This window comes from Colius striatus, chromosome 20 (assembly GCF_028858725.1).
Source record: "Colius striatus isolate bColStr4 chromosome 20, bColStr4.1.hap1, whole genome shotgun sequence".
Classification (NCBI taxonomy): Eukaryota; Metazoa; Chordata; class Aves; order Coliiformes; family Coliidae; genus Colius; species Colius striatus.
The window spans coordinates 4209992-4223341 of NC_084778.1; the positions used below are offsets into that span (position 1 = coordinate 4209992).

General features: G+C 50.0%; 1 protein-coding gene across 3 annotated transcripts; it reads right to left on the bottom strand.

The window, feature by feature from the left end:
• Window positions 1-1240: 1240 nt before the first annotated feature.
• ZSWIM7 (zinc finger SWIM-type containing 7) lies at window positions 1241-13289 on the bottom strand. Of its 3 annotated transcripts, none has more exons than XM_062012091.1 (6): window positions 13245-13289; window positions 12728-12813; window positions 10966-10987; window positions 7324-7426; window positions 2140-2244; window positions 1241-1519 (listed from the first exon to the last, which is right to left on the bottom strand). In XM_062012091.1, exons 2-6 carry the CDS (start codon window positions 12801-12803, stop codon window positions 1403-1405), a joined length of 423 nt encoding a protein of 140 aa, XP_061868075.1. In that variant the 5' UTR covers window positions 12804-12813; window positions 13245-13289; the 3' UTR covers window positions 1241-1402. The 3 variants fall into 3 exon arrangements, with proteins under 3 accessions (XP_061868075.1, XP_061868076.1, XP_061868077.1); XM_062012092.1 differs by lacking the exon at window positions 13245-13289 and adding an exon at window positions 11273-11456 and having other exon boundaries at window positions 12728-12816; XM_062012093.1 differs by lacking the exons at window positions 10966-10987; window positions 13245-13289 and adding an exon at window positions 11257-11456 and having other exon boundaries at window positions 12728-12816.
• Between the last annotated feature and the right edge of the window lie 61 nt (window positions 13290-13350).

Sequence of the window (13350 nt, forward strand, 5' to 3'; positions counted from 1 at the left end):
GCCATTTGGGCAGGGTTTGACTCTCTCCTTTCATTCCTTCCCCTCTGTATTATCATTGGCTGTGTTCCTTCTGTTAATCACCGCTGGAAACAAGCAGGGTTTCACCTGCAGGTCTGGCACTGTTGCAAAGTGGTTGGAAGCCACGTTTCTCCTTACAACAAAGGATGTCATCTCTCCTGCTGACTGAAAAGGAACTCTGGGCAGCAGGAACAGGCTGGGATGCACCACAGTGCCCAGCATGCACAGGGCAGCCTGTGCTGCAGCCCAGCATCCACCACTGCTTCCTCCCATCTCTGTGAGCCAGAATCCCTGCAGGCAGACGTGGTGTATCCTTCGTACGACAGTGCCGTTGAGCTGCCAGCCATTACTCACTGTGGCCTGGGTCACTGTGGTCTTTAGGCACATCAAGTGCCGTTGTGGATCTGAGACAAACATCATTTCAAGGCAAAACAAAAGCAGGACACCTCCCTTGGCCCCCCTCAAAACAAGCTCTGAAGGTTTCTATGAAAATGTGAAGTCCAGTGGCAGAGGAGCTTGTGCAGGGAGTGCAGCTGGAGCCCTGCAGCTGCCTCCTTACTGCTCCGATGTACATAGGCTGGATGTGCTTTCCTCATGTTGCTCACATTTTGTATTTGCAGTAACTGGTATTTCCATACAGAATGCTTCATTTACCCTCACACAGCCTGGCTCAGCCTGTGCCCCATTATTTCCTGCAGTGCTGTGTTCACAGGGGGGGTCACACGAGGCCCTTGAGGAGAAGCCCAAGCTCCGAGCACGGGCAGGGGCTCACGGGGCCAGAGGGGGCTGGTTCCCTGCTCACTGGCTGCTGTGTGGAACAGGGGAGCAGCAGCCTCCTTTCCCCTGGCTCTGACATGGACAGCCTTGCCTTGCCTGCCAGCATGAGGTGGCTGACTTGGCTGAAACGGGTCACTTTGTCATCAGAGCAACCCGAGTGATGCTTCCCAAGATCCTGTGTTACAGGCAGCACAGGCCTGTGCTCAGTCTCGAGGTGCTGAGGGGTCCCTGCCCTAGTGCCTGGTCCGGGTTTGCCAGGGCTGGATCAGCAGTTGCTCTGAGTCAGAGCGTGAGCAGAGGTAACAGGGGTTGATGGAACACTGAGGGACCCCCTGGGCTGTCTCTGCCCCACAGCACAAGCACAAAATGCTACAGGTCAGTTCAAACATCTTCAGAAATCCCAGGAAGAGCCTAAACAAAGGAAACTGGAGTGAGCACAGGCTTCTTAACATTTATTAATGAATCTATCAGTGCAAGGCTACTATTAATTAGTGTGCTTGGCTGCAGCACAGGAAGGAACCTACCAGCCACCATGAGCATTTGACAGTCTTGAGGACGTGAAAAATGACAGCCACAGAGCTGGGAGGGTACACAGAATCCAAACCCTTCATCCTTCATCCTCTTCCTCAGCCAGTAGGATGCTTGTGAGCTGCTCCTCAGACACAGTTAGCTCCTGGCAGGCTCCCATGGCCTGACTGAGGTAGACAGCCAGTATATGTTTGCACTGCAAATAATAGCACAGGCAGCTTAGAGCAGGAGCAGGAATGGCCTGCTCTGTCTGGAAGCCACACAACTCCTGGCCAGAATGAGTCTAATGAAGTGCTTGTCCCTCCCAGGAACACAGTTCCCTCTTGGCACACAAAGTCCTGGCCTAGGCTGGTGTTGCAGTTGCTCCAGGTCAGTTCTGCCATCCAGATAATGTAACAGAGGGCTGTGACACACAGCAAAGTGTTCCTGGCTCCTGCTGCCCTCCCCACAACTGCAGACCAATTGGTCACCTCGAGCCCTTCCTCACTGGAGAACCTCTCTGCTTCATCACCATTGCCAAGAGTGGCAACAGCCCTTGCTCCAAGAGTCCAAGAGATTATTCATCTCTTCAAAGTCAGAAGAGTACTGTGTAATTAAGAAGAAAAGCCTTCCCTAGCCCCTGTAATAGCTCCACCCAAATGCTGTGGCTCCCAGAGGTGGATTATGCAGTGGGTCAGGCCCAGCCTGCGTGGCCAACACAGCACTCGTGTCTGCTTCCTTGGAAAGGGCTGCTCAGGATGAGGGAGCAGAGCACAGCAGAGCACAGCCTTCTCCCCAGCTCCCTGGCCCAGCCCCAGGTTAATGCAGACAGCTTACCAGAAGGCTTTCACTCTTCTGCAATACACTAAAACCAAAAGCAGGACACGTGCAGAAGTGGCAGGAACTGTAGCAGGTGTAGAGTTTGCCTGAGCTCCCAAGGACCTGCAAGAGAGGCAGATGGAGCAGGAAGAGTCAGAGACTACACTCACTTCTGATCTCTCTTACTCAGCCCCATCTAGCCCCAGGTCCTCTCCACAAGCACTCACAGCATGCAGCAGGTGCTGCAGTACCAGTGTCCCCAAACATTGCACCGACCATCCAACTCTGAAGCTCCTCAGCATTCTCACAGCCTCTCCCTGCTCCTCTCCTGTACACACCCCACACCTGCAGACAGCTCCAGTGATTGCTGCTAAGGGAGCAGGAAAAGGGCAGTGGACAGACCTCCCTGTCCTCCCAAAGCCCCTCCCCCAGTACTGGCAGACACAGGGTAGTTAAAAGTGACAAAGATTCTTGTGAATCCAGGGCTATCACGGACCTGGGGATGGAAGGAGAGCAGCAGTGAGCACTCACAGTGAGGCCTTTGCTAACCAGTGGCCAGAGGCTGCAAAGCACTTGCTGTTCTGCTCCCAAAGCCAGCTGCAGCTATTGGAATTCAGTTTTGTCTGAATAAACAAAGTTGAAGTCTCCAGAGAAGAAGCCTCCCTGCTCCACCTCTGGTTTGGGAACAGCACTGCCTCCTTTTCCCACATGGCTGCTGTTCCTCTGCAGGGCTAGTACTGAGACATATCCCCTCTGCACCACGGGCATGGGATACAGGCAGCCAGGTGAGGGAAACATTTGTTTCCAGCACAGGGAAGCTGACAGGCAAAGGGTGAGCTGCTGGAGCTGATGGCATGGTACAGGAAAACCAACCTATGGATTATTTCTCTTTTGGTTTCTGCAAAATTGGGAAACAGCTTTTAGAAAGCTACTGCTCTGCTGTTGCAAGGGAAGGGTCTGCAGGAGCAGAGCACACTTGCAAAAGCCTGCACTCAACAGCATGGATTTCACTAATGCTCTGAGGCCTGAACTGAGTGCACCCCCTAGCCAAAGCACAAGTCCCACACTGTATTTGGAATATTTGCCCCTACCAGGCTTTAGATCCTGGTTGGGTTTGTGGCACACAAACACCTAAATCTGAAGATAAACACAAAACAAGTGACAAGGCAGTGGAGCCCTGCAGAGCCCTGCTCCCCTCTGGGATGCCCCTGGCACTCCTCAGGGCCTCCAGAGCAACATCATCCCTCCTGGCCCAGAGCTGCTCTTGAGCCCTCCCCTGTCCCCTGGAGCTCTCTCTGCACCCCTCACCCAACAGGTAACGTCCAGAGTTTTAAGCTGTCCCACAGAAGTGCTTGTGCCTGCCAGTCCCCTTCACTCCCAGCAGATTCAGGACACAAGACTCACGTTCCCATTTGAGGGTAAATCATTCTTTTTCCAGTCTGGCCTTTACCCTGGGCCCTCCTTATACTCCAGGCTGAGTTTGTTTCACTTGTGATAAGTTTGTTTTTCTCTATCCCCTTTGATTGTTTTTTCCAAGATGAAGTATTCTGATGGTGCCTTTCCTTCAGAAGTGTTTTCCTTTGAGGAGGGGGGAAGACAGAGACTCTGCCAGATTAGGGCTGAGTTTAGCATTCCCCCATCCTGACCTGGATGGCAAGAGCACAGCTGCTGCCTAATAAGGCAGAATCTAAAAATCCAAAGAGCAAAAGGAAAAGGTGCTTCTGGCCAGCTGCAGCCAAGCCAGGCACTGGGGTGCTCTCTTGGCCCCGAGATGCTGTGAGATTTCCTTCCTCTGCCCTCATCTCCAGGCGCTTGTTGGCTGCACACGGAGGAAAAATCACCGTGGTGGCGGTGTCCGTGCCAGCTGGGCAGCACCATGCTCTGTGCCAGCACCTGATCCTCAGATCCCTCACTGTGGGGCAGGCTGCCATGCAGTTCTAGGAAATTAATTTAAAGAGACATTAAAAAAAGAAGAATGCAATAAAAGTGCAGGATGTGAGCAATGCGAGTGACAGCTGGCAGGAGGGCTAAAGCACTGCCTCACCCCCTGCTAACTGGCTTCACTCCCACAGCTCTGCCACTCAGGCACTGCCAGCCTGCTCACCACTTCTGCTGAGTCCAGCACAGCTCCACCACCAGCCACCTCTGCAGCAGGTGAGATTTATTTACTCCTGACTTGGCATTACAAGAGTTGGCTTTAGTCTGCAGTGTGGGCAAGTATGACATGAGCTCTTCTGTGATGATTAACAATCAGCCTTTGAATATCCCATTGGTGCTACTCCCCTATTAAGTAGCAAGGGCACTAATGCCTGAGCATTGAACAACAAAACAAAGCTTTCCTTGACTGAGGACTCTTTCTTCTCCCATCTCAGTTCCTGAGGGCAAGAGCTGCCTGAGCTACAGGCCCAGGGCCTGTCTGAGCAGAGCCATTTTCCCTTGAAGCCGTACCCAAGATGTGCTGGGTGATACAGAACACAAAACAGCATTTTAACCTGTGAGGTATCAACACCTCAGTTTTGGCTATCATAACCCAAAGGAGTTTCACAACAGGACCAGCCTCATGGCCTCAACAAGAACAGTGAAAGCAGCACCTCACATTCCAGCTCAACCACATCTGGGTGCAAATGGCAGAGCTGAGTTTCTGGGGAATAAGTGAAAGGGATGACTGTGCATGTGTCCAGCAGCCACAGTGTCTCCCACCTCCACACTGGGCATGAGGGAGAAGGGCTGGGATACCTGTCTACATCTCACACACACAAATGAAGAGCCAGTGCTGTGACCCAGCGACTCTTTATCCCACCAGTGTTTCAGTTTCCATGGCCCCAGTGTTCTTGTCACGGCTCCAGGCAGTGGCCTCTGGGGAGGCTCTACTCTGGTTCTGCATCTCAGACAGCTGTGCTGAGGAAGAATTTTGCAATGCAACCAGCCTCACATCCCCAGAGAAAATACCTCTACAGACTCCTCTGTTAATGAACTCATCAGCACGGCCTTAATCAGCAATGAAGCTCCACTGCAGAGGAATGCTGCCCAGGAGCACTGTCATCCAGAGGAGGAGGTACAGGCCCTGGGTGATGCAGGAGGCACTGTCCTCACCACACTCATCAGCCACAAAGTGCCTGGCTGAAGACTGGGTTTGTCCTACATGAATTCCTGGTGACCAGCCCTCAGCTTCCTGTCCAGGAGCTCCTTCCTACCTGACAGGAGGTTGTAGGGAGGTGAGGTCAGTATTTTCTCTCTGCTAATGAATGACAGGACCAGAGGAAATGGCCTCAAGTCATCCCAGGGGAGGTTGAGATTGGAGCTGAGGCAGAACTGTTTCCCTGAGAGGGCTGTCAGCCCCTGTGCCAGGCTGCCCAGGGAGCTGGGCGAGTGCCCAGCCCTGGAGGGATCCCAAAGCCGTGGAGCTGAGGTGCTGAGGGCTGTGGGTTAGTGGTGGGCTGGGCAGGGTGAGGGGAGGGCTGGGACTGCAGGGCTGTCTCCAGCAGGAATTTCTGGTCCCTCACTTCAGTGGGGAGAGGGCTGGACAGTGGGAAGGGCTGCCTGCCTTGCTGCAACATGGGCAGTCTGAGGTAACACTGCTCAGCAATAACCCTGCCCAGACCAGAACAGAGTGTCAGGGCAGCACCCAGCACACCAAAGCCCTCTCGCCCTGTTCTCTGACCTCCTTTGAGTCTCATGAGGTTTCCTGCACCTAAAAGATGAATATGAGGCCTCTAAAGATGCAGATAAGTCTGTCACGCTGCAGAAAAGCATGTGAGCACGCATTTAGGCTTCCTGGGAAGACCAAAAGCTCTAAGCAGTCCCCCTCAAAAAGCTCTGCAAGGAGAATGTGACCATCCTCTGCCCAGTGGCATATTCAGCCAAACAACAGTAAAAAAGGAAAGCCTTTAAGCATTCAGTTAGTGAGGCTGCTGCTGTCTAAGGGTCCTGGAAGCAGTGCTTCTTAGGCTTTACCAAATATCCACAGGCAAGCCCTCAACTCAAATCAAAGCCTGTGTTCTTGAGCCTGGCATGTTTATAAATCATGCTTCTCTGGAGGGGATGATGGCCTGTCCAAGGCCCCAGAAGCGATAAAGGCTCCTCCATGTGTAAATCAAGCAGTGCAAGCTCTGATCATGTGAAAAATGTTTGTGGCATTACCCAGGCCTGGCTTCATGGCTCTTCTCTTACCCTAGATGACCCCATAGCACCTCCAGTAGAGAGAAGGCCCTTTGCAGGGAGGATATTTGGAAACGTTCTGTTGCTGCTGCAACGGTGAGCAAAGAGGTTCCTCTTCCTCTGATGTGTGACAATGCACAGCACCAAGTTCAGCAAAGGAAAGGGCTGTGCTATCTGAGGGGGAGTGTAGTGCTAAGGAGAAGAAACTGGGTGCTGCTTCAGCAAAATCGTATGGGTACCAAGTCCCAGTGCCTTGGCTGGGGCACAGCACAGTGTTTCTGACTCTGTGACCCCATGGGCTGGTCAAGGGCTCACGATCAGGCAGCCTGTCCCCAGCAAAGATGTCACTGGTGCTGTGGCACAGCAGAGCAAGAAATTGTCCCTACCACAGAAAAGTCAGAAAGAAGTGCCAGTGGCTCCTCTCTTCACCTAATGAGCCCCAGCTCCATCTCCCACCCTGTGCCTGTTTGATCTTTAGGGCTAAGGTGAGCTCTTCTCTCTAAAGTGCCATTTTATGACAATGTTTCTGTTATTCACAGGCTTGGCTACAGTGAACTAGGATGAAACCCACAGACTTGGCCTGCATTGCTTCCTCCCAGGCAGCAAGGATCCTATTGCCAAGCAGAGGTCAAGAGTGCTCAGGACACAGGATTTAGAGTGCAATGGGGAGAGAAACGCTGCGATGGCAGATAATGCTCTGTTGTGTACAGTTTGTCAAGGGGAAGAACTGCTTTTGTTGGATAGGAGGAAAGTTATAAAGCAAAATTAGCAATCCCTGGAAAATTTCCTTCTGACTGCACTCACAAACATGAAAGAAATGGTCTTTGACTGGCTGAGAGCCACAAAGAAAATAGTAATGTACCATGCTGTTCTAATTCTAGTCCATGGCTACTGCTCTCCAGTTCAGAGCTGGCAGTTCCTAACACACTGAGATTCTCTCTATGTTTATCCAAGTGCCCTTCCATGTTCTGCAAGTTAGGAAAATATTGGCTCACATGTCAGTTGGAAACCACCAGAAAGTTAAGAGTGAAGAGGAGTGTGTACCTGGTATACAGTCCTTCCACTGGGAGAGCTGAGGCGGGTGACAGAACACTGATCCACCAGGTCCAACGCTGGGACAGCAGATGGGCCAAAGATGAACTTCAGCCTGAAAGAAAACATGTCTCTGGTTAGGTCACACCACAAGAGGAGACCATCTGGTTTAGCCTTAGTCCATGGGATTTAGCCCTATGGTGTCCAGAAAGCCTAGAGCCAAAAGCTCCCATTGCCCCTCGACATCCCACCAGTTACAGCTCCAGTAATTACTCTAGCAGGAAATGAAGTGCATTTGTCACTCACAGCTTTGCTGTTCCCACCAGTGACCACCCTGTTCCTCTGAGAAGATCCCAGACTGTCCCTAAGGACAGCCTCTCCTCTGGCAGCTATTCGGAGCTGGGGTTTTATATTCTTTAGAGAACTCCCAAATTCCCAAGTTGCTCCCCAACAATCCCACCTTTCTTTGCAGAAACCCTCTCAGATTTACTCAGAAAGCATTTTAAAGATTTTTCTTGCCCAGGACACAGCTTTTGTGTTGTTTCTTCAGCACTATGACCCAAAAACTATTCTGGTTGCCTGCTGCACAAACAGGACATGAAGTGGTTCCTGTCCTGAACTGAAACGAGACAAAGTGCATCCAAGAGACAGAGTGAGATTTGTTTTTAGTCAGTTTTGATGAGTGTGACACAGGGTTAGCCATGCAGGTGAGGAGTTATCTTTGAGCAGCATTTCTGGCTTGTCAATCACTTTACAAATCACTGATTGTGTCTTTGCAGTGTCTTTTGTGTTACAGTGACCAGCTTTTTCTACAGTATTGCCATAGTTCTTCTGATACAAACTGCATGTACACAGAGCCCTGAGGTTTAGCTAATTTATCATACAGTGAGGCTAGACTCTAAAACTGGAAAGTTTGCTTCTGTCCAGCAACCTAAAATATACTAGGTCTTCTTCAGAGGAAACTGCATCTCTGGCAGCAAAAGCCAGACATGCTGGCAAAGAGAAGATGTAGGAAGGAAATGGTGGGGGATGCACAGTGCTGGGGACCCAGCAGAGGTTACAGTGTCACACACACAGCCAAGTTATCTTTGCTGCAGTAAACTGAAACTGCCACAGGAGCACAATGAGCATAAGCAGGGATTCCAGTAGGGGCAGCACTGGGTAAGAGCACCAGAGGCAGGTTTGCTAATGCTAAGGGTAAAAAGGGGCTTGTGCTCTGGGACACCTGAATTGTACATATGGGCTGTCCTGGATCAGGTTACTGATCAGTTGGTCTTGAATCCTGCCTCCAGCCATGGCCTTTCCATCGTGCCTCAGAGCGAGGAGAGAGCAAGGATGACACATAGGTCCTTGAGCAATAGGAAATGCAATTGTAGGGCTCCTTCCTCATCCCAAGGAAACTGGTTTAAACCCTGGAGAATGAATGAGTCATTTTGTAGTGATCACATCTCCTCTATCACAGTCACAACCGAGGTGGAAGTTATTCCTTCTCTACCCACCATCAGTAGGATGTTAAAGACTATCAGGGAAATACCTAAGACACTGCAGTGCACGTGGAGCCACCAGATAGCAGCAGTTTTGCATTTGTAATCCAGCTACCAGCAGAGCCCAGAGACAGCAAATTTATTCCAGATAAACACCTAGGGACAGAACATACCTTATGTCACTCCACTCTCCCTAAAAACCCCCTTTCTTTTCCTTTCCTTCCAAGCAGGACACATCACCATACAGGGATGCACTCCTGCACAGCATTTATGGATCAGAGAATGCCTGGGATGGGGTAAAGACAAGGTTAGCCAGGCTTGCTCAGGTACATATTTGCTTCACATGACTCTCCTTGGCTTCAGGGCCATGGAGTTGTCTGCCTGCTGCTGGGCTCAGTGCTGTAAAATCCCACACCAGCAAGTGGAAAAATAAAGAGCTGTGAGTCCTGACAGCACCACGATTTCCATCTACATACTCGTCTGCACATCCCTGCAAGGATTTCATCTCCTGCTGATGCTGTGCAATGGTGTATGATAAGCTGTATGACACATATGGACATCTGTACCTTTAGCCTATTGTCCAGAGAGCTCATAGGCTTAAAAGTGATTCTAGAGTTTATTACAGCTATTCTGTCTATCCAGCTGCTCTGAATGTGTTCCAGTGAGCTCAGGGGCAACTCAGTTAACGTTACAGACCTCTTATCCACTGAGAAAAATCTGTGTAGTCTGGATGAATTACAAGGGTAAATAACAAGAAAGTCAGCAGTGATGAAAAGATGGAACAAAACATGAGCAGGAGCACGGGAGAAAGCAGAGGAACATTTCCAACTCCAGTGAAGACACAAAGAGCCAGGGCAGAGCCCTGGCGTCTCAGCAGCATGGCTGACCTTCCCCTCTGAGTCAATCTCATTGATAACAAGCCAAGCAGACAGATTTATTCCAGGAAGACTAAAATTTCAGTTGCACAAACTCAAGGCAATAAGGATTGGCTTCATCTGAGGACTGAGAGGAGGTGGGTGGGGGAACACTCAATGTAAGACATTCCTTAATGATTAGGTTTGGGTCTATAGGGGGGCTGAGCCTAATTAGAGTTTCAGTAACTCTTTCAGGTTTGGGGAGCTCTTTTTCCAGGTATAGAATTTGATCAGTCCAACAGGAAATAAGTATGGGGAATGCCCAAAGGAAAGTAAAAGATTTTAGAGATTTGGAAGCGACTCAGAAATGAAACCAGAATACTTCTGAGCCACTGGTCACAGGGAACTGATGGAGATCTGACTGCCAAGAGTCACCACCCAACCATTATTAAACTTAAGGAAGGAATTTCTTTCCTCCTCTTTTCTTTTATGACAAGAAGGAAACAAAATTTACCAGACTTGTTGAATGGAATCCCACCCTTCAAAGGTCATTGTGGTTCCAGGAGAGGGAACCAGCATGCATACCTTTCACAAGTGCTATGTTAGATAGCTTTAGGCCCAAAGATATTAAGGCCTGAAGGGTTCCTAGTGATCTCCTCTCCTGGGTAAAATACAGGCAGGCAGGCAGGAACACAAAGGTGAACCTGAAAAGACTTTCTCACTGTGCTGGTGCCCCTTCTCTACCTTCAACACCAATTAGGGAGGGCCATGGAAGTTGCAGAACTTGGATCTCTTAGGACACTCCTTGGGAATGACTGAAATATTGATGACCTTTAGTCAACGTGAGTAAGGAAGCTGAACCTGGGCTTCTAAGCAGAGGAAATTCTATCACACGCACCCATGACTCAAACAGAAGAAGGGATGCTCGGGATGCTGCTGTGCTCACAGTGATACGAACACAGTGGAGATGCAGCACTCCAGCAGTATGAATCACTCTGAAACACAGCCCATCTGACAGAACTCATTCCAGATCCGAGGGTGGACTCAGAGCTCAGGTCAAACATTCTGGATTTCTGCATGTGTAATCCACCCAATTTAGAGGAAGTCATCACAGGAGATTCTGTGATACTGAGATAACTCATGAAGCTCTGGAAAAAACCTTGAGATCATATTTTTGGACCTTCCTTTCCACTATCAGGAAAATCACATAGCTGTGGATGAGAAACATTACTGGTCCAACACAGGAAAAAAACAGCAGATTATCACCTGCCCTTAGCAGGACACTTGGGACAAGAACTGAAGCACAAGACACTTACCCCAGCAGCAGGTCGTCTGGGACTGCAACAAAAAGAAAACGAAGCATGATTTTGCTGAACTTCCCCACTGTGAGAGACATCAACATCACAGGGAGGCCAGTGCCTCCCCAACGTGCCCCCAGGGGCCACACAGGACTGCAGTGCACAAGCCATCTCCTCTCTAGCCACCAGAAAGCAACACAGAGCAGCAAAATGATCCGTGGTGTTGGTGCTGAGGCGCTTATCAAGTACAGCAATCAGAAACACAGGGATTCATTTTAAGAAGAAATGCAGAGGCCCAGATATACTTACTTGTATAATATCTTACTTTTAAAGCATGCAAGGACAGGCATGCTCCCTCAACATCTTCCTCTGCCACTTTAAGAGTTTGGCTGAATATGTATTTATTGGGTTCCCTGGAAGTCTCTTGGCATGAGTTGAGAACTCTGGCATTAAAGCTTTAAAAATGTTCTTTTCCCAGCACAGTCTTGCAGGGTGCCACTGGTTTATAGCTTTAAATACAGAAACACAGAAATATTGGAACTTCCTGTTAAGATGGAAAGCTACACTTAGGGAAATGAGTCTGTTGTAGCTAGCAGCCTAGGCTCTGAGCATCTCATCTGATCATTCTGTTATCACTAACGGGACACAGTGTACTATGTCTCTGTATTCCACTGGAAGATGAAGACTTCTGACTTCAAAATGCTTTGTTTCAACAATTCCAACTATTCTCTATGAGTTGTGCTGCTGGCTTGGCTTTTCCAACCTTATTCTAATTTAATTCTTCAAAGGGATCAATCAGTTTGTCTCTGCAGGTATGTCTCAGTGCTATTTTGGTGCTTTAAGTACACCTTACGAGCAATTTGACCTTTTTTTCCCCCCTTAGTTCACAACAAGATTAAAAAAGCTCTTTTAAAAAGCTACATGTAGATTTTGGATCTACTCTAACCTGACAGGAGCCACACTGCAAGCATGCCAAAATGCTCTCAGTGTGGTTACTCTGACAGTTTAGACATCAAGTCTCTGCCCACTCAAATGTAGTAGCTCAGAGCTCTCTGAATGTTTAATTGGTTGGTTTTCCTGTAGTTAAAAATATTCCTTAAACAGACACTTTTATTAGAAAGAACCATTCTGTGTTACTTATCAAGCAAACACAAACAGCAGTATTCTTTCAGCACAGATTACAGGACTGTGTTAGCAATCCAGGGCGCAAGGAAGGTAATTGTTTCTTAACTAGCTGCTAGAGTTGGCCAAGACTGAACTGTTGGCTTGTGCTTGTTTCATTCAAGGACAGGAAAGCTGTTCTTTGCCCTGGGATCACTAACACCACAGCCTCTGCCAGTCAGTGATGAAACATGGTTGGTTTTATTAAGTTTTCCCTTTGCACTCTGGTTTTTAAATGAGTGAGCCTACATAAACAGCATTACAGTGGCTACAACATCCCTCAAATGTAACAACTGACACTGTAACCTCTAAGTAAACCTCATATTCATAAAAGTGTCCAAATCCTAATTTTTGAGAGGGCCTGACTTTTAGAAGAGGGCTGCTCCCCATTATCTGTGCTTCAACCCCCTTTGTGTTGTCTCCAGACGGGGACACAAAAGCTGGAACTCCCCAGTACAACTTACCACTACTCAAAGCAAAAGCCACACCTTATGTGACAGAGTCAGCAGAAGATTCCAACAAGGGGAGGCCAACAACCCTCATGGCTACCAGAAGGTTTGACAGCACCAGTGTTACTGGCCCGTGGCCTGCTGGCGGGGCTCGGCTTTTCTATACGTACCGTGTGAGGTCTCCCGAAAAGCCTTTTTGATCTCTTGCAAAAGCTCTTCTGCTACTGCTGGCAAGGTACTATCCATCTTGTTAGCGCTGGTGGGAAGCAAGACAGAAGAGGAGATGGTGTGGAATCATTAAGGCCACTCTAGACGCTATAACCAGTTCTGAGGGCAGAACTCTGTCAGCCCTGCACCGTGGCCAAGGGTGGGCATCCTCTGCAAACTCTGAAATGCTTTCAGAGTGAGGGGTTTCCCAAAGCCACGCGGGTGTCTCAGACACCCCCGCGTGGGCGCAGATCCCTGTGGAAGGGCACGGCGGGCACACGGGGCCGCAGCCCGGGGCGTCCCGGGAGAGCACACACAGGCTGCCGCCGCCCGCGCCAGGGCAGGCGGAGGCGGCCGGGCCTCGGCAGCACAGCCACGGCGGCAGCTCCCCGCAGGCTCCCTGGGTCCAGCGGAGCCGCGTCGGAGCTGTTTAGCGCCGCCGGTGCCGGGGCGGCGACCCAGGGCCGCGGCCGGGCCTACCTGCGGCCAGGCGGCCATGAGGGCGCGTCTCCATGGCAACCGGCGCCCTCTGCCCGCGTGACGCGGCGGCCCGGTCACGTGGCGGCCCCGGTCACGTGGCGGGGTC